Source organism: Argiope bruennichi, chromosome 1, assembly GCF_947563725.1.
Source record: "Argiope bruennichi chromosome 1, qqArgBrue1.1, whole genome shotgun sequence".
NCBI lineage: Eukaryota > Metazoa > Arthropoda > Arachnida > Araneae > Araneidae > Argiope > Argiope bruennichi.
The window spans coordinates 139,107,790-139,129,721 of NC_079151.1; the positions used below are offsets into that span (position 1 = coordinate 139,107,790).

The following is a 21,932-nucleotide window of genomic DNA, read 5'->3' on the forward strand; positions in this document are numbered from 1 at the left end:
AGAGATGGCGCTACCTACTGATGTATTAGTTTCTGAAAGAATGAATAATAAATGAGAAAGAAAGAGAGAGAGAAATAAAAAAATGTTTGACTAATTATTTAGATCCTCACTTTTAAATTCAGATAAATTCGTTTCTACAAAATAAATTTTAATTCAGTAATTCTTAATAAAAGTGCATTGTTTTATACCATAGTATGCAGGGCAAAAATAGAAAAAGATTTTATAAATAACACTTAGCCCAAAATATATATATGTTATAAATTAAATGAAATATAATTTTTAAACTTTTCGTTTGAACTAATAACCGAATTATTCAGAGCATGCCTAATTACGAAACTTAACAGCAGCAGGATCTTGACATCTCAACATAACTCTAATAAAAAAATTCGTCTGTTTTGTTTTTGACTGCTGCTGCGTAGGAATACATTTCTCAAACAAAGTTTAATTAGTGCTTTTTACATATATTTTATAATCTAATATTTGAATAATATATATTACTCTTTTACTTTCTTAACAAACAATGTCATCGAAATCGAAGTATGTACTATGTTTTCTAAATGCTCAGTAAAATAGTAAACATTTAAAGAGAATTTTCTTATGCGCAGAAGTGAAATTGCATTTAATAAATGTTTTATCATTGTAAAGCTTCGATAACTACTGTTTTGGCTCGTTCTCGGAAATTATAGAGCTTACTGTGATGTTTTAATGACCATTGTAAATGTTCAGTAGAATAGTAAGCTTTTAAAGATAGTTTTTTTATGTTAAGGAATAAAGTTGCACTTAATAAATATTTTCTTATTATATAAAATGAGGATTCGATAATTATTATTTTTGCAGAAAATTGGAAAAGACTGAAAGATCTGGGATTTAAAATAATCTGTGGAAAAATAATTGTCAGAAACCATAAAGATAAATGTGATGTTTTAATGACCATTTATATTGGAAAATTTCACATCAGTTTCTTTAAAAATTAAAAGATAATGTTAAAAAAATTGGTATTCCCATCAAAGTTGCAAATGTTTTTTTCTGAGCGATTCCTTTTTCTTCTTGAGAATTTTTTATTGGTGATAAAATTTTCTGTTTAGTAAACAAACTATTCATTAAAAAAAAAAAAAAAAAAAAAAAAAAGCCTTGGTGAACTGTGAAATATTTCATTATTTTATGCAATTAATTTCATTACCATCACAACCCCCAATTTTGCATATCTGTAAAATATTCATCCTTAAATCCTCACTAATTATAAGTTATCCCTTTTCTATTAACCATTTTTTTTTTAATTCTTCCTCTGGTGGCACAATTTTTTAAATTCTCTATATGCAAGCATATGTGAACATAAATTTAAGTTGACGCATTGAAGTATTTGTGAACATTTAGAAATATATCGTATATTATACACTTATGTACGCTTTAAATGTAAACATATTCATTCATGAAAAATGTAAACATATTCATTGCAGTATGAAAGAAATAAAGTGAACATATAGTATTTCTTATAGGTGAATAGAAACTGGAGGAATTAATTTGCTGCTGCTATTTTAAATTATTTATTAGAACATTTAATTATTTAAGAGCAGGATATCAGATGGATACATGTAGTGACTGTCCATAATTTCAATGCATGTCTCCTATTTTACATAATATTTACCTTTTTTTTTTTTTTTTTTTTTTTGTAGTTAGCTAGTTAAACATAAATTCCATGAATTGAAAAAAATTCTTGTGCTTGAAATTTAAAATCTTCTTGATATACTTGCTATGCTGTTGCTACTTCTAACTGTTGTTTTATTAATAATTCATACATTTTTGGCCATTATGTATTATTCGCAACTCCTAAAGGTTTTGTGAAAATTAGCAGCATTACTAGGAGAAATAATAATGGTTCCTTTTTTTTTCTCGATAATGTTTTTTTGTTCTTATGCCACATTCATATAAAATTTCAAAAGTGTTATTTCACTGTTGTATATAATAATTAGTTTTGGAAGTTTGAAGTATTAGTAAACTCATGTACAGATGAGTCACATGTAGTAATGTTTATAAATGTATTTTTATGAATTTTTTTCAATAAAATGTATTTTAAATTAAATTTTCAATGATGAAATAATTTTGAAACTTAAGTTTATGTATTTTTATTTCAGTAGTTTGCTTTATTATCTTGAGTTCTTATTAGATATCCTGATGTTAAATGATGGCACTTCTGACTTCTTGAGTTTTCTAAATTTATAATTCATTAATTTGTATAAAATTGAATTTTTTCCTGTATTGTTTTACAGAATTATCATAGGTCCTGGAGCAATTGTTTGTAAAGAGAGTGAATTGGTTGGAGAAATAACAATTGGTAATGTATTGTGTTATTTTTATTTGATATATGTTAAATATATATTTCGTGACCATAATATATATATGCAGAAATAACTATGAATATATGATTGATAACTAACCAATGTCCTCTTTTCCAACACAAAATTGAAATAAAAATTATATTTACTTATTAAAGTTAATTAGTATATTGTATAATATTAAGATTGAAAAAAATTAATGAAATATAATATTTACAATCATGAGTCGAAATTAAACTTTTCAAAAATTAAGGAAACAGTTTAATTCATAGTAAGGAAGTAAATTTATATATGTTCATGGAAAGTTAATATTTCAAATGATAAATATGTCATTGCATATGTGCAATACAGTTATATAAAAGAGATATTTATATTGTCCAATAAACTTTTAGTTAAATGTGGAATTGAATATGATAATTATGAATGATCTGCGTAAAAGCAGATAATCAAGAATTTATTTTATAATTATTACTTAATACATTTGTGATCATCAACAATACTCATCAGAGTAGGAATGTCTCAAATCTGCATTGCTGGATTGAGCATAATGTGACTATATTATAAACCATAGCTTCCAATCATAAAGTATCAACATGTTTGTTATGGATTTTTGAAATTTAGACAAAAGTTTTAGCTATCTTAATTTTAAACACCAAATGGTTAGTTAAAAGAGGTTTTATATATTTGGTGTAAATTTTAAATATTAGTATTAACTGAACCTTGTTTCCATTTATATAATATCTAGTATTGAATATGAATTGATTTTAAGATGTATGTTCTACCGATTCTTAAGGATACTTGATGTGGGAGCTTTGTTACTGTAGATATTAATTTTAATTCATTAATTGTCCTAAAATATATGTTTACTTTTAGAAGATGATAAAAATCAATATATAATTTTATGTCTTATGTTAGAACAACAGCATAACAAAATACTTTCAATAGTTAAAAATTGCAGGAAAACTATACTTCTAATTTAAATTATTTTTTCTGTTTTCTCTTACAGTATAAAAAAAATGAGAGAACTTTTATCTAATAAATTTTCAAGTAAATTAGATGTATAATTTTAGATTAGCCTTCACATCATGGTGTTCAGATTAATTTAATTGAACATAAAGCAGTTTTCTTTTATATATATTGTGTGTGTGTGTGTGTGTAATGATATCTCTAAATTTAAATTAAACCCTTTCTTAAATTTTATCTTAATTTAACCTGTATTAACTTCATTCTAAAATGTTCTCTTATTTTCTGATCCAATTCCACCTTTTTTATTATTTAATTAATGCAACAGAAGCTCTGTAAAATTGCTGAAATCAACATTGCCTTACTACGAATGAATAGATAAAAATTTTGCAATCTAAACAAATTCTTTTAAAGATCTCTATAATTCCCTTACTTAAATCAACAAGCCTAAAGAATTCCCTAACAGAATCTTGCAGTATATAATCGTGAGGATAGATATTTTGTTTGTTGTTGTGTTATGATGTAAATGTATCTTGTTCCTTACTTGTATATAAATTATGCCTCACAGAATGGAATACAGCACAGTTTAAAAATTCAAAGTGTCTCTTTCTTCAGCCACGAAACTGCTTCAAAAATATGTGTTTCACATTATATATATATATATATATATATATATATATATATATATATATATATATATATATATATATATATATATATATATAATTTAATACCTTTTTCAGTGTCTTTAATTGAAGCTGTGTTTGTGAGAATCACAAACTAATAATTTTAATCAAATGGTGTTAAAATGTTTCTTAGATTTTTTTGCACATTTCTAAAAGCTTATATATATATATATATATATATATATATATATATATATATATATATATATATATATATATATATATTTGAAATCTTTACTGAAAATTGTGATAGCTTCCAAAGAGCTGAATTAGCTTTTTCCATTCATAATTTTTAATTCTTAATTACTTAAAAAAATTCTTGAAATTTCATGAATTATAAAATTTTGAAATTACAAATTTTTTTATTATCTATAATAAAATAAATTTTGTATTTTTAAAGAGTTAATTTTTTATATCTGAAAATTAGTGGACCAAAATTATTGACCATTTGAAGAATTAAATATATATTGCTGTTTCTGTGCTAACCCATTAATGTCCAGCATCATATTTATAAAGCAGCCATATTTCATTTCTGTTCCTATATTAAATGCATTCCAATGTTTTTATTTCGATATATATTCCCAAATAATTTTCAATTTCTTTTTCAAACTAATGCAAAAGTAGTTTTTTTTTTTTAATTTTAGATGCTTTTCTATATTTTAGAAATATTTTATATATCTATAAAAAGCAGTCTATTATTTTTATTTATTTTCTTGGATAATTAAAAATTGTTAAATAATAAAGATTTTAAAATTTCTCAATATAATATGAACAGGTTTTTAATTTTTTTAATCGAAACAATTTAAAAGATATTTACTATAATCTGCATTTTAAATTAAACTGGGCATTAATAGGTTAATGAGGAATTGATTGTTGCCTGATAAAAGTTTGTTATGAAATGTATTCTGAATAGAAAGAGTGTTTGCAATTATAGGTAAGATTTCATTATTGATTATGACAACAATTTGCTATACTTGTGCTTAAAAGCATTTTAAAGAAGCAATGCTACACAAAATTTATTAATATTGAAAATATTGTCATAATTTTCTTTTTTTCTCACTTATTTATTATTTCCTTTTATTACATGTGTTTCATCAATATTTTAACTTGTTATTATTATTTTTTTAAATTTCCTCTTTATTCTAGGCGGTCGGACTGTTATACATCCAAAAGCTCGCATCATAGCAGAAGGTGGGCCTATTATTATTGGAGAATCCAATTTAATTGAAGAACAAGTACAAATTATTAATAAGTAGGTTAATTTTTAAGTTAAAGATGTTTTTTTTTACAAATTATATCTTTTTTATTGATCTAATTATTATTTTTTTGTATTTGAATATATTTTTTTAATATGATTTAAACCCATGCATCTTATTGGATTTCTTTAATATACTGATATTTTGTTTGATGTATTATTATTCTTTTAATATTTTGCATGCAAATAAATTTTGCTGCCTGTTGCAAATAAAAGCTAAGTTTCTATAATAATAACAAATCAAGTTTTTTAAATGTTTTTTTATTGTTGTTCTTTTAACTTTTTGCATTGGTTGTTTTTCATACAAAGGGTTGTTTTTTATGCAAATTTCAAAAATTGGTTTTAAAAATTACCAAAAAATGAAATTAGCTTTTCTTAATATGCATTTTGTTAAATTTATTAGTGTGGTAAATGAATACATGCTTGAGCATTTTACAATATTCATGAATTTAACTGTTGAATTTATTTTAGTTTATAGTGAAACATAATCAGCTTAAAAATTAGATCTTAAATAGGAATATGATTTGTTTGTTTTGTACTGACTTAGAGAACATGACTTTTTATTATATAGAAACATTATATAATAGAGAATTAATAATCTTTATATAATAGAGAAACATTTTATGTGAATCTGTTTATACAAATATTGATATTATTATCTAACATAATTTTAAATAATTTTTCTGGAGTTATAATTATTGCATTTTATGCACAATTATGCCAAAATAAACATCCATTCCAGAATATGGTTATAATGCAGAATTTTAAATAGACTATAGATTTTGTTGCTTTCTAATATTTTCAAGCCTACTGTTGGGTTACTTTTTATTTAACTTGCTAGCATTAGTGTGATTTTGATAAATTGCAATTTGGATTTCTGTACATGCCTTTGAAGTTTACATTTATATATTTTTTTAATAAGATTGTTATTGTGCAAGAAAAAAATCTTTATTATGTGTAATATGTCTTGTTTTAAATGAACTAAAGTAACCATGATTAATCATCTTGACTTTCCAAAAATCGTATATTTTTTATGTTGATTCCAAGAATTCAAATTATGTTGATACTGCTTAGATTTAAAATGCTTTTTATACATGTTTGCTAACTTTGACATTTGCAGCTATTTTGATTTACATCCATCACAATAACATAAATAATTGGATCTCTTTTCCAATTTGTTTGATAACGTGCAAATTCCTTTTATGTTTTGCTTGAATAAATATTCTCTTGTCCAAGATTTCACCTGAAGAATTAACTGTACTTTAAGAATACATGTTATTTATTATTTACCATGAAGTATATTCATACAGGCATGATATATTTCCAATTTTTTTAATACTTTTATACTAAATTATCCATTAAAATATGTATGCTGGTGTGCAAAACTTAAGCAAGAGGTGCATTTTTTGCCCTAATTCCACGAGAAATCATCTGATAGACATGGAATTCAGAAATGAGAGACAGTATTTTGTACTTAAACGATGGCGGAAGCATAGTTGCACAAAAATGAATACAATGCATATAATATGGAATTAAAAAAAAAGGGGGGGGGGCTTTATTGAATTCATAGTACCACTACACATGATTGTCTATCCAAGAGGAAGAACAACAAGCAGATGTTCTTTATAGTATGGAATATGCCCTCCCCTTACTGCAATGGTTGCTTCGCACCATCTTTCCATACTCAGCACCAGATTGTCAAACAGTTCTTGAGGTAAGAGTACCCATTCCTCAATCAGCATCTGTTTCAGTTGTTGGGTATTCCCCGGGGGATGTAATCATGCCACCAGGCTTCTCCCCAAAGCATACCACAGATATTTTTGGGATTTAAATTAGGAGGGAATGTTGGTCAAGCCCTTCGAGTAATATCTTCACTTTCCAGTAGCTGCTAGACATCACCAGTCAGGCGTGTCCGTATATTGTCATCCATAAAAACAAAGTCTGGTCCTATAGCACCTCAGAACAGATGCACATGATGAAGGAATACCGCCTTACAATAGCAATCTCGAGTTACAGAACCTCTGTCAAAAACATGGAGCTCAGTCTGCCCATTCAGCATAATGCTTCCCCGATGACAACTCCAGGACCACCCTTGTGGTCTCTCTCCATGATGTTACTGGGATGAAACTGTATCCTGACCCTTTTTTAAATCAACTGGCATTGAGAAACACTTGTGACATTGAAGAAACAACTCTCAAACATAAAGAGGACACGACTCCATTCATGAGATGTCCAGTTTCTGTGCTCCTTACACTATTCTAAATGGTACCACCGATGGCCAACTTTCAAAGGATGCAGCATTCAGGACAGTGGGTGAATAGGCCACCTTTGTGAAGGCGTCTGGCCACAGTAAACCATGACATCCCTCTGTTGCTGCACACACCTTACTGACTGACATCGATCTCTGTTCGCCTGCAAGATGATATCAGTCATCCAATGCAATTGTTTTTCTAGGACAGCCACCACTAACCTTTCTAACAACTATACTTATGGTTTGGAATGCTTTCCAAGAATGCAAAACAACACTTTTGTTGATTCCGAACTCTTCAGCTACACTGGTCAAACTGTGTCCTTCCTCCAGCTTTCCGATCATTTTTCCACATGTTTTCTTCTAGCCATGTTTCACAAAAAAACTCTCTTGTATTTGCAGCGAATATCTTTAATTGAGCTTCCGTCCTTCCTTTCCTTGTAGTCTTGAGTGGCGTGCCCCGACTGTACATGTTTTTCGTGCATTTACGTCATGTATGATGTTTGTTCCTGACATTTGAATACGCATCACCTTTCTACTGAATTGTGTGTTCATTGTACTGATTGCAATAAATTTACACTTTTGCTTAAGTTCTACATACCAGTGTATTATAAATTTGATTGACTTTGTATTGGAAAATTTTCAAATCATTGGATCTTATTTATCATTTAATGCTAACTGATTGAGTATAATCATTTAAATTATATATTTCAGGGGTAATCCTAAAGATCCTGATTCCCAGGTACCTATGATAATAGGTTCCAATAATGTGTTTGAAGTTGGTGCCTGTATCCTTTGCAAATTGATTATTGAAACTGTAAATTTGAGGCTATGCCATGATATAAGAGTTTTAACTGCCTTAAATTTATACCAATTTAATTTCCTGATGAGAGGGGATTTTAGCTTGAAGCATAAGAATAATTTTTGAAAATATATAATTATCAATTACAAAAATTTATAACTTTTGGCATCAGTCAATAAATTTTTTCTGTTATTGGGAAATTTGTTTTTGAAAAAGCTTTCCAGTTCATTGATTATCATCATTTTATTTTCTTGTTTACAAAGTAGGTAAAGAGAAAGCATTGTAATTATCAAAAAATTCAAACTTAAGATTGCAATAAATCTTTGCATTTCAGACTTCCCTGAGTCCAAAAAACACATTTTCAGAAGTATGTCTGTCTATCTGTAAACATGATAACTGAAAAAGACTTTGAGCTAGACAGATGAAATTTTATATGTGATTTCTACTCCATATTATTACATTTTAATGAAATTTTTAACTAAATTCATTTGAGAAGTCTGTCTGGTTATTTGCCTGAACATAAGTTAACTTGATGACTACAATACTAAGGGAGCTTGATAGGTAAAATGTGGTGCTGAAATTTAATATTTAAGATGTAGATATGTATTAAATCTATCTATCCACTATTTCTCCTTTTTTGTTTTCATAAGTGTGTAAATAAAAAACATATAATAAGTAAACACCTATACTCAAAAATCTGGTATCTGGTTTGTAAATTTGTGACTCAATTGTAGTTTAATGTCAAATTTCTGTTTTAAGCAATTAAAAAAAAGGAATCTGAAATGCAAATTTTGTTTTCTAGTATTTATATATGTAATAAAACTTTATTTCTGATACTTTACTTTCAATTCTTAACTTCAAATAGATATTGAATCTATGAAAATTGGAGACAACAATGTTCTTGAATCTAAATGTAAGGAATATATAAAACTTTTTTTTCAGATTTTTATTGATGAAAATTTTTTCCAAATATGTTTTTATTCTGAAAATTTTGATTCTAAATGTGTTCAAGCTACTTATTTGTTAGTAATATACATTTATTCAGTTTAAAATGATTTATTTAACCATTAATATGCCTTATATATAATTTGTCTGATAATTTTGTGATGTTGGGTATATATATCCTACCATTCATGTCTGTTATTAGATGGTAGGCAGCACTGGCATTAGGGGTTCAATTAAGATACTCATATGAGGCTTTACAAAGCAAGCCAACCATAATTTTTTTTTAGTAATGATGAATTTAATAGAAAGTATATTTCTCATTAATTTGCAAAAGAACAAGATTGTTATCTTTAATCTCAAACAAGGCTTTTAAAAAATTGGCCATTATAAAAGTCTGTCATATTTCACAATATTGATGAACAAGAACGTTCAAGATCATATATTATATTTTCAAAAGAAATTTGTCCAAAATTAAGGAGAATTCATAAAGATATATTTTATTAAACTACAAATTAGGGGAAAAAATATTTTTAATAGTGTGCGTGTTGGGTGGGGGGGAGTTATATCCCTTAATATTTCAATTCACGTTTCTATTGGGAAATCCTAATTTCTTGTGAATGTTGCTGTATATTAAAGATAGTACATGAATCTTTTTTTTAAACTACATGAAAATAAATATGAATTGTTGTTGACAGTTTTAAACTTTTTTTAACAGTTAATGAAGTTTTAAATAATTATGAATAAATATAAATTAACTGCTTTAGAGGCTTTCATAAAGAATAGAAAAACTTATTTCAACTTTAAAAGGGAAATTATTTCTATCCTGAAATGTATTTGAAAGTGAATTATCATTGTATACTTTTCATTTCTTTTATTAAATAGTACTCCCTTCATTTTAATAATTATAAAATCTTAGATTTTATGAATTGAGAAAAATTTTTCTTTCATCTTATAAAATAAAAACATATATAGATTTAATAAAATTACATTATGATTTAAATAAACAAAATGTTCTGTTTTTATACATTGCAGTTTATTTGAGAAATTTTTAATCTTGGTAACTTGTAAATGCATTATAAATTTGAAAAACATATTGAATTTTTGTTTATTTTATTTTTTAAATATAGAAACATTAAAACTTTTCAAAATGAGGATGCAGTATGTGAGGAAATACTGCAACTCTAAATTAATAAATCAAAAAATATTTTGAAAATTAAAAAAAAAAAAAATCCATATTAAAGTTTTGTATTTTAGAAATTTTTGTCTTATATATTTTTTAAAATTGTACAATTTCAAATATTATGATTTTAGCATATTATTCTGCTATGTATTTTACTTTGCATTGTTTAAAAATTAGTTTATTTAAATTCCAAACCTGTTAGAGAAACTTTTTTGTAATAGATAGATACTATGCTCTTTGATGAAAGATATACTTCCACAATATTTATCTTTCTTATAGCTATAATTTCATTTAACATATTTTTATATGTTTTAAAAAAGGGAAAAAGTGTTCTTTGAAGTCTCAAATTTAAAGGTTTTCCTTTGTAGTTTTGATGAAATTGCTTTTCTTTTATATTAGGTACTATTGGAAAATACACACAATTAACATCTGGATGTGTGATTGGAGCAAAATGTGAGTTAGTTTGCAATGAAATTATACCAGAAAATACTGTGATATATGGGTCTACTTGTGAACGTCGCCATCAGGCAGAGAAACCAGCTGTAAGTTTCTGTTATTCTTTTGCGAGTGCATCATCTTCAGTAACATAGAGCAAAAATTAAAGTGGTCATGTGGCACAACTGGTGTTTTTGCACAAAATTCATAAATTGCTCGTTTTATCTTATAACCTTTTTATTTAGTTTATATAAAAGAATAATATTACCTCAAATTTTTACTGTATGCTGAGGTGTTTTTTTATTTACAGTATCAACAGCAGACAATGCAAAATTGAAATCTGTATTACTGATTTTAAGTTCCAATTTTCTATGATAATGCTTGAGAGTGAATTTTTTTTGCTTTGTGTCTGCGAATTGTTATTGTTATTCTTTTTGTATCATAAACATCATCTACTACTCTATTTATAGTATTTTTTATTCCTGTAAAACTTTATTTGCCTTTGTTATTTTTCAAAAAAATTAATTTCAGCAATTTGTATAAATACATCTACCATTTTTTGAAAATTTTTTTATTCCTTCTCTTTCATATATCTATTAATGCTCATATACATATACAGCATGAGGTTAATGTTTTATTAACTTCATGCTATATATTTCTATGGTATGGTATTCTATGGTAATGTTCCAGATTGGTCTTCATTACTAATGTCTTTTAGTATAAAATTATTGGCACAGTTAGCAAATGATTTTTGCTGTGAGGTTACATAGTTTGCTGTTCCTTTGTTTGAAATTTTAAAAAATAACTTCTGGTATAAAGGATCAGTGTTTGAGAAATTATTTCTTATCAGAACTATTATGATTACAGGGTGCATACACATACATGAAGAATAAAAACTGTTCTTAAGCAAGTGTTGTAACTTCAGTTATTTCCCTAATCGCAAAGTAATACATGGTTGTTTGCTAAAATAACATCATATATATGTGAAATGTAGTTTGTTAAAATTTATAAAACGGGATAATCTGTTAATGACAAATTGTGTTTTGATTTTTTTTTTATCTGTTTGTTTTTGTGACATAATAAAATCTCTTATTTTTAAATATGTTGCTTGACTTTGATAAAATAAAAGACCAATATAATTTATTGTTTTTTTTTTTAATTATTGATGTGTTAATAGAATGCGTAGAGAGCTTTTAGACTTATTGAAGAAATTTTTGTTTGAAATTTATCATTTATTTTAAAATTATAAAAACATATAACTGCTTTCTGTAATGAAAAACTATTAACTCAGCAGATTAATTTTGTTATTCTATTTTAGCTTCTTTTTCTTTTTCTACAGTTTATTTTTGGCTTACTGAATTATAAATTTTTGGGTATTCTTTTTAAATAGTTATTTTTGATTTGTGTGTGTGTGTGTGTGTGTGTGTGTGTGTGTGTGTGTGTGTGTGTGTGTATATATATATATATATAGTATTATAATTTTGTATTTCACATTTGTTTTATTTTTGTATTTGAATGCAGTATCTAGCTATTTTAAGTTTCATGTAATTGAAAAGGTGAGTAGCAGAAGGAGTTACATTATGTGTGTTTATATTTCAAGATTGTAAATGTAATTCCATTTGCAGATCTTTCATGTGAGATTGTAATATTTTCATTCATATTTTGAATATTTAAATGGTAGTTACTGATATAAACATTATGAAAGTTATAACAGTTTTAATTGCTTACATACTATAAATGATCTGCGACAAAGTGATCATACAAATTCATAGATGTGCTCCCCATTTTTAATTTCCATTGAATATGCTTTGAAATCTTTTGGAAGAAATCCTTCAATACATCCCTATCCATTGGTAAAGGGATATCCATTCCTTCATCTTTACTACAAGTCGTATACATCCCTATCCATATACTACAAGCCAAATATATGAAGATTGAGGAATAGTTTATAACTATGAGTTTCATGCACAAAAGTTGATAATCTGCAAAATTATAAACTAAAAATCTATCCTTAGTTCTTATTATTCAGTTTTTCACATTAGTGTGTAAATTAATTACATTAGTGTGTAAAACAGAGTTATTGATCTAATTATTCTGTGTGAATAAAAACTTTTGATTTGTAATATAAATCTCAAATGTTATATTGAACCAAAACTTGTAAACATCTGCATTTTATTAAATGTAATCATATACTACCACCATGTATACAATTAACTTTACAGTCTTCCTGCATGATTTTTTTTTTTTTTTTTTTTTTTTTTTTTTTTTCCTATTTTTGATTCTTGCCCGTAATAATTTTTTATCTTCTTGGAGGCTAGATTAATCAGGTTTCATGAAATGGATTTTATTTCTTTTTAATTTTACATAAAATTCACATAAGGCTTAATGGATAAAGTTATGTAATTGGCCCTTGCCTAAAATATGTTTCTTTTACAAATCAATTCATTCTCGGGATAATGATTAAACATTGATAGTTATGTTGTGTCATGTTTGAGATTTCTTAGGTTAAAGTAATAAGTAAATAAATTTTTGTACATATGTTTGAATTTCTAATTCTTAAGCATATTCCTGTAAGTAGATATAAATTTTGAAATAAACATTCAAAATATGTATCATATTTGTAACCATACAAGTTTGGGGATGTTAGTTTATTTTGTATATACAAATGCCATATTCTTTTTCCTGTTCTTAACAAGTTTTAGAACTTTCAATGTTTTAAGCAACATTTCAATTAATGTTTCTCAAATTGTATTGATATTATTGAAAGTAAATAATTATCATAGCCGAAATTATACAATAGTTTAAAAAAAATTTTAATGTTATTATATTACATTTTTTAATTTTTTTTATAATTTAATTTTTTATAACTCAAAACTGGCATCTTTATATGAAGAGAAAGTTTCTTGTTTTACATGTATGCATTTCCTATAAACTGTTTTCATATTATTGATTTTTTTTTCATTCTTGTTATGACATTGTTTTAATTTTAATATAGTGTTAGTATTATCTATTCTTTTTTATATATAGTATATTTTTTTGTGTTTGAAACATAATAAATATTAATAGCTTGAAAATTTATGCTTCTCTTTTCAGCCACAAACTTTGCAATTGGATTTCTTAACTAAAATTTTGCCCAATTACCATCATTTGCGGAAACCAACTCGTATTGAATCAAAGTGATGTGAAATTTTGTTACTTTTATATGAATTTTAGCAGTTTGATTAACCAGTAATTTATAAACAATTTTTAAATGTTTTAAAATTCACTTTTATGATCTTAATATAAAACTACTTTTAAATTTTGTTGATAATAACATATTGATAGATTTTATCCCATATCCAGTAAAAGTATAAATCTTTTCAAATTGTACTGCACTTCCTGTCTTTAAACAACAGTTATTATACCATAAATTATTTTAACATTGTAAATACCAGATGTAGGAACACTTGTCAGCTGTAATCAGGACAATAAATGCTATATAAATATGTTATGTTTATTTATTATTTTATATTATTTTTTGTACTTTTATTTCATTGCAGCATTCATTTGCATTATTTTATGCATTATTTCTGTTCTTTAAAAATGTCAAAAAATAAATGCATTCTAAATTTTGTATAACTTCTCTTGACTTATTAATAAAAATATTTGTTTCAACATAATATTTCTCTGCTTCTTTGTTTACATTTTAATTTATTTGTTTTTGTGCTTGCATATTTATCATTACAAAAATACAAATACTTTTTCCATAATTCTTTACTAATGCTCTTAACACATTTTACATGTAAATAAAAATCTATTGTTTGTATTTACACTTTTTTAGTTAGTATTTACAATGATAAAGATGATGATTGTTCAGATATTGATATAATAAAGTAATTTTTAATATATCTAAATAAAGTTTTAGGAAAAAAAAAATCTATTTCTCTACTAAATTTAACAATGATATATTAAAATATATCAGATCAATTAATCTATCAACCATGATATGACTATGTTTAGAAACGATGTTTGTAAAAAAAAAGATGTACATTGTGTTATTTCTTATTTAATGAATTATTGATGTTATATACAAGGTATTTACTAATCACAAGTTCCCACGTCATTCGTTAATGTATTCTTCACATAAGTAGTAATTTTCAAAATAAATATTTTTATATTTGTAAAATCTTGAAATGTTGATTCTAAAATATGGCTCCTGGACCAATTTAGCAAAAAACACAATTCTTACACCAATAAAATCCAGCAAATTAATGTGTGCATCACCTAAATAATTATTCTTTCTTTAGATTAATTAAATGTTGAATTTCTAGGCATGGGTTTTATTTTATTTTACATTGAAGAAACAATTGTTTAAGAACTATAGGCAGGTCTGTTAACTCTTCAATATCAAGTTGTTTTTTAAATGTTATTTATATGTATTATTTAATACTGTAATATCATTCTTAAACTGTAAGAGACTTAGAATTAGTTAACCCATGGGAATTGTAGAATAGAAAGTGAACTAATTTTTTGTTTAGATTACTGAACAATGGGGGAATTAAAAGGTCGCTTATGTCTTATGTCTAGGATTTGTTCTGTCATATTTTTTTTAATGCTATAATCAATTCAAGTCATTTTTAATTTTAAAAGAAGATAATTTTTCTCTATTATACTTGAAATTTTTTTTTTTTTTCCAAAATTCAAAACTATTGTTGAAGATTAAAGTCATTGATTTTGTATTATGGAACATCTAAACACTAGAAGTAAACTTATTGTAATTGACAAACATTTTTAAATTATGCAAACAAATATAAATTATAATATTCTCAATCTCAGAATACACAATTTTCCATTGTGTTGTGGACACATCTGTTATCCCTTGTGGTTGGACATGAAGTTAAATCTTGAAGACAGGTTAATGGCTGGTATCCATGATGTTCTGGATTTCGAGAAATTCTTGAGTAATGACTAGAATGGTTATGAAAGTTGCTTATCTCTGTTGCATACATTTTTCTATGTATAGTATTTTGCCTTGTGCTGTATTCGTTAGATGATTCCATTTTATCCATCTGAGGATCTTTTATGTTGACTGATAGGAGAGACTCTGGATCGGATACAAATCGATAAACATACCTTTCTCCTGAAAAAGAAACCATATAGTATTTTCTAATTCATGATTCTGTAACTTTAATATTTTCGGATTTTTTTTTTTTTGTATGAGTTTGTGCTGGGAATTATGTCAGAGCTGCTGATAAAAAAAATTGCTTTGAAATGAAGAATTTACTTATATGAAGAAATAAGAAAATGTTATTAAATAATTGATGAATTTCAATGTCGGCCACATTAGCTATTAATATAATTAGCTAACAGAAATTGCACTTATATGGTTGGATTTATCTTTTTTCCTTTATGGTTGGATTTATCTTAGATTTCACTGTTGCTATATTTGCCAGGGGAGTGAGAACCTACTTATTTATAAGACCACTTTTTATGTAGAAATTTGTAGTGACCTCTCTCGATATCTATCGTTTTCTCCAAATCTTTGAAGACATCTGCTCTTATCATTTGAAATGTGTTCAAGCTCATGGCAAGATATAAATGCTCGCGAAATCCTCGGTCACACTAACCCTACTTTCGTCTTCTTAATAGTTACATCTGGCTTAATTATCTACGAGTCTTCTATCCTGAGAACATATCGACGCCGTTTAAGCTGATGAATTGTATAGAAATGCGGAGTGTATAACTCTAGCATATTTCATACTTTTACAAAACTAGTACAGAACAACATATTGCATTTATACTCATATTTTTCTATATTTGACAATAGTCGACATCTCATTGATCTTTTAGTTTCGTTTTCTTTTTGCTGCCATGTTTGTTCATTTCTTCACTTTGTGTTTCATTTATGTACACTATTAGATGTATAACAGTTTATGCATAATTCTGAATATTAAAAAGTAAATAAATTCTTCTTATATTCTTTAAAATGAACATGCATAATTATGTATGCCGTACCTTAAATTTGCAATTTTCCAATTAGAACACATTTTTTATTACTGCGTATCAAGAAATTATTTATATAATTATTCTTACTTTGTTTATATTCTCTTAATTATTATCCACATGTTTACTTCAAAATATTATAAAACGTATTCAATTGGAATTTATATTTGGCGGGAAACATAATTTCTCAAAGAAACATATTTCACATAAAATAAAAAACAGTTTTGATTGCGCGTGCGTGTTATTGGACGAATGAGCTGGACTGAGTTGTTTTGCAAATTGATTCTCTATTCTTTTTCTTCATTCTCAAACAAATGTTGTTTATGAAATAATTTCAAAGGCTTTTCTAGATCATCGTGACTAGATATATGAGTACTGTGCTATCGTCATCGGCTAAAGACAAATAGAATGCATTTAACCTTTATATAGGAAAGGGAATTTTCCTTAAAACGTTTCTTTTGTGTGATTTTCATGTGATATAAAAGCTTAACATGTTACCGAAATTAGACTCTGTGAGATATGGAAAAAAAATCAAAATCGAAAACTGTTCAAGGGCTTTCTTTTCTAGTTTGAAATTAAGTTGTTGAAAAAGAATGAAAAAGATCAATAATTTGAATTTATCACACTTATATACACACACACAGATGTGAAATTTGGATTGAAGACGCAATTAGTAACCATTGAGTTTTTTAATGCATTCTGCTCTTCAAAATTTCATGGGTATAGTCAAATTTTCAGTTTTTGCCAAGATTTCTTTGTCCAAACCAGGGAAAAAGCAAAACAGCGAACCGAGTAGATAAGCAGAAAGTATGGGAAAGAACGATCTTATATAGTATTAGATGGAATTTGTTATTGTTCGTTTTAATTCCGTAGAAAAATTAAAAGTTCGCGCAACTCCGAAGTTAAATTCGAGCGGCTATTAAATTATTTTAAGAGCATAGCTATTTTAAATTTATAGCATACATATATAAATACATATTAACTCACCTGCAACTTTTTGCATTATTCCTTTTTCGTAATAATACCTTAAGGAACGGCTGAGTTTGTCATAATTCATCGCCGGCCGATTTTTCTGTATTCCCCAACGTCTGGCGACCTTAAGATGAAAGAAAAATGAATAAGTAAAAGGATTCTAAAATGTAGTTAATTTTTAATCTTTAACACAAAAGTGACATTTTACTTTTGTGATTCATTAAATGCTAGTAGGATTTCATTGTAACAAGAAGTGCTGAAACCAGCATTTGATACTAAACACAGATATATTAACTTAAGAATCTTCTTTTTTTATTTATTTATGTTTACATGTTAACCTTTCCCTTGAGAGTTATTTTGTAATTGTAAAATTGTGTTGAATTCAGAAATATGTGCAGTGTTGATTTTCATTTAAATCTTTACCTTTAAATATCACGACTAAATAATACTGACTGAAAGATGTTTTCTTATTTCATACTTTAAACTGAATATTAACTATGTACCGCGAATTCAAAGGAATCTTTTATAATATTTGTTTAACCACAGCACAAACATTTTATATGTATATTTTTTATATTACGTTAATTAATCTAGCACTTTTAAGTTATTCCATTATTTCTTTTATATTATAAAAGTTAATTAAATTAATATTTCTTTAATTATATAGATTAATTACATCATCTGAAAAGATTTTAAATCTCATTTTGTTTACTAGATTATTTAAAACTGCACCAATGCAAAAAGATGGTTATAAATGACAACGGGAGGAAAATTGTGAACACAATGCAAAAGGAACCTTAAAGTTTTTTTTGTTTGTTTGTTTGTTTGTTTTGTTTTGTCTTTGCCTCCTTGTAATTGTTACTTTATAACTTCTCTTGATGACATGGCTCGGCAGAAGACTATTATGTGAATCATTTTCTATATGTCCCTTTAATTTGTTCGCTGTTCTATGCAAAAGAAGTGTTAAAATTGAGTCTAAGAAGCATAACCACATGAAGAACAAGTATGTTGCTATCGATCGCTCATCAGACGTCTATAATAGCCTTGTGTTAAGGGCTTGGTTTCGGTATCGGAAGGTTCCAAGTTATTGATCTTGATTCCAATAAAAATCCGTCGTGCATGAGAGCCTGATTCACATTAAATCTGCCTTTGTGGGACAAATGTACTCCCATTGTGGCATCCGGAAGTTTGGAGAGGGAGGTGCCAGTTCTGTAGTCGACCTCGTCATCCGACCGAGGTTCAAATCTCGATATCCATCCCTATGTTACTTCCAGATGGGACATTAATATAACGAAGTTAAACTGAAATCATATGGACATTTTGTTTGAAGCCATCCACTGTATAAAAAAACAATATATTGATTTAGTATTAACAAAGTTACCACTTAATCACTTTATTATTGCTTGAAATAAGAAAACAAATTCATCTGCTCTGCCATTTGAACAGTATTATGCTGAGTGGTGTTGTTTAGATTTGTTAGGATTGATTTTTTTTTCTATGCATTTATTGTCTTCTTAATATACTAAGTGATGATGAGCTTCGGCGTATTGAACTATGCTCCGCATTCCACTCTGGTATGCGGTCCTCTTCTACAAGGATTCTTTCAAGTTCCTGTATTGCATTGTATTATTTCGTCGTCATTCAGTATTTCATATCCAGCAAAATTATTCTCTTATTTCAGTCAATAACTCAATCTGAACTGTTGAGCATCAGTTGCTGTGACATGCTTCGCAACGTCTGGCTAGAAATAGACTACTGCTCGAATATCACCCAAGCGATGAAGAAAAGTCACATAGAGGGTTTCTTAAGCTTTCAAATAAATTTTCATCTCAATTGCATCCAAGAAAATTATTTCCTGTCGTTATTTTCGAGGAAGTTACAGCCAACTTTAATCCATTTACTTGTCTTGAATCATCCTATTTATTTGATAAACCATAGAATTCGTCAAATTGCCTTTTATTTATTGCCAAGAATAAATTGTTAATTGAATATTAGCAGGGAATCGCGTTATGGAAATTGAAAGAAAGAGAACAATTTTATTATTATTATTTCAGTTATTTCTTTTTTTTTATGTAAATGTTGAACATGTTGCAATTATTTTTAACTTTTGTTTACAACTGATTTTATTCCAGATCGCGACGCAAAGTAACTATTGGTGTAAGTAACTACAGATGAGGGAGCTTGATATATCCATAGCCCTCTTTGTGTGTGTTCCTTTCCTTTCCTACATCTCCTTGTCCTTTGACCAGATCAGTCAGAATATAGGAACCGGATCAAAGCTTAACTGCAGCTGTCTGCTCTGCTTACTACTTGTCAAATGAAGTTGTGAAGCAACGTAATAATACTCTTCGAGAATTTTGTATTCTACTTTTCCTTGAGCATTGCTGAAGAGCTTAGAAAATAAAATAAAAAAATAACAAAATTTCAATTCGAAAATAAAGAATTTTGCAGCATGAAAATGTGTTCATGTTTTCAATCTTTAGAGCATTTTTTTAAAAAATATATAATTATTCAAGATAAGATTATCATTTCTGTGGTTATCATTTTGTCGACTGCTAGCTATAAGTTACTATGAAAGGTTAGTACATTTTTTTCATCATAAATTTTAAAAAGTAATATTACATGATACATGTAAAATTTTTATTATCTTTTTTATAAATTTGCATTTTGTCACATTGATGGAATTCTTGTCAATATAAGTAAAATATAAAATTAATCACATTAAAACCACCAATATATAACTTAAAACGTAAAATATATAACTAATCATCACTCACTAATCATCATAATTAATCATCAAATCAAAATAAAAAATTAATCATCACGTTTGCAAAGAGAAGTGGTTTCCCACATTTTTTAGAACGAGTTTGGGGTCTCTTAATTATCATTTAAAATTTAAAGATTATTTTTTAAATGTTAAATCTGGTAGCACTTTTTCTAGACTATGAGTTTTCATCTTGTTTTCCATGATATAAGGGCTTTTCGTAAAATATCCTGAGGGGGGGGGGGGATTTCCATTAATGCTCCATCTACTTTCCAGAACCCATCAATTGTGGAACTTGGAAAGAGCTCTTTTTAGTAGACCAAAGATAGGATAGCACATTGGTGAAATGTCAGGAGATTTCACAAGAAAGGTACTGCATATATGTTTAAAAGATCTATATTGTAACGGACTTCTACTTCCTCAGTCGGGGCTCTTTTGATTTGTTAGTCGATGCGGAAATAAACAGTCCTTTAGTAGAAAACAAAGAACGACGTTTATTAGACTCGAAGACACTGGCACAAGGACGACGAATACACAGAGACGACAAATATATACAGCCGAGACGAAGACAGGAAACACGCAGCAGCATACTAAAACAAACAGTAGCTTATAAGTCGTAATCGGTAATAATAACAGCCACAGCACATAAAGCGGCCAAACAGAATTCAGCAGGAGAGGGGATCCTCGGAGCTTCGCTCTACGGTCTCTCCAAACGGCTGTAATTCTCCACTGTCTCCTCGCTTTAGCTGTATCCAACTGCCGACACACTACTACACGAATGGCTACTCCTCAGGGCACCCGATGCTGCTTCCACAATAAACAACAGTTCAGTTCAGCAATCGCTTGAGCTCCACACAACGCTGGCACTCTACCATTGCTTCGTTATCTTCTCGACGACTCATTACTTGTATTCGAGTAAAACTCCGTTTCACTTAGATTCGTTGCAGCTTGAGACTGCCGGCCTTTTATAATTCCCGGGAGGCTGGCCAAGAAGGTTCTGGGCGGATCTCATTTCCTATTGGATGAATCGTTAAAATTCTCGAAGTTTCCAGCAATATTTATTTTGTCACCAAGTTTATCGCCAAGCGCTGGGATTACTGGCTCGGAACCCGATCAGCATCCCATACAGATGATTGGAAATCAGTCTTTCCGGTGATAGAACTAGCCGTGCTGGGAAGCAACTTTACAGGCTTGTAACAATATGCAATACCTGTAACAGTCTTCATTTTGTCAAGAAATGCAATGCCACTTTTAAAGTATGACTCGCAGGTTTGGCTTGATGAAGTTTCATTGTTTGAAAACTGGGACAGAGAAATCAAATTTCTTCTATAAATATAAGACGTGGAACTGACTCTTGATGATGCGTT

The 21,932-nt window shown here is 27.5% G+C and overlaps 1 protein-coding gene across 1 annotated transcript; it reads left to right on the forward strand.

Moving 5' to 3' along the window:
• The first annotated feature begins 384 nt into the window (after positions 1-384).
• LOC129963001 (dynactin subunit 6-like) lies at positions 385-20,260 on the forward strand. Its single transcript, XM_056077008.1, has 8 exons — positions 385-537; positions 2,268-2,332; positions 5,129-5,234; positions 8,200-8,273; positions 9,153-9,200; positions 10,812-10,954; positions 13,941-14,023; positions 19,934-20,260. The coding sequence occupies exons 1-8, from the start codon at positions 521-523 to the stop codon at positions 19,974-19,976; spliced, it is 579 nt and encodes a 192-aa protein (XP_055932983.1). The 5' UTR covers positions 385-520; the 3' UTR covers positions 19,977-20,260.
• Positions 20,261-21,932: the final 1,672 nt, after the last annotated feature.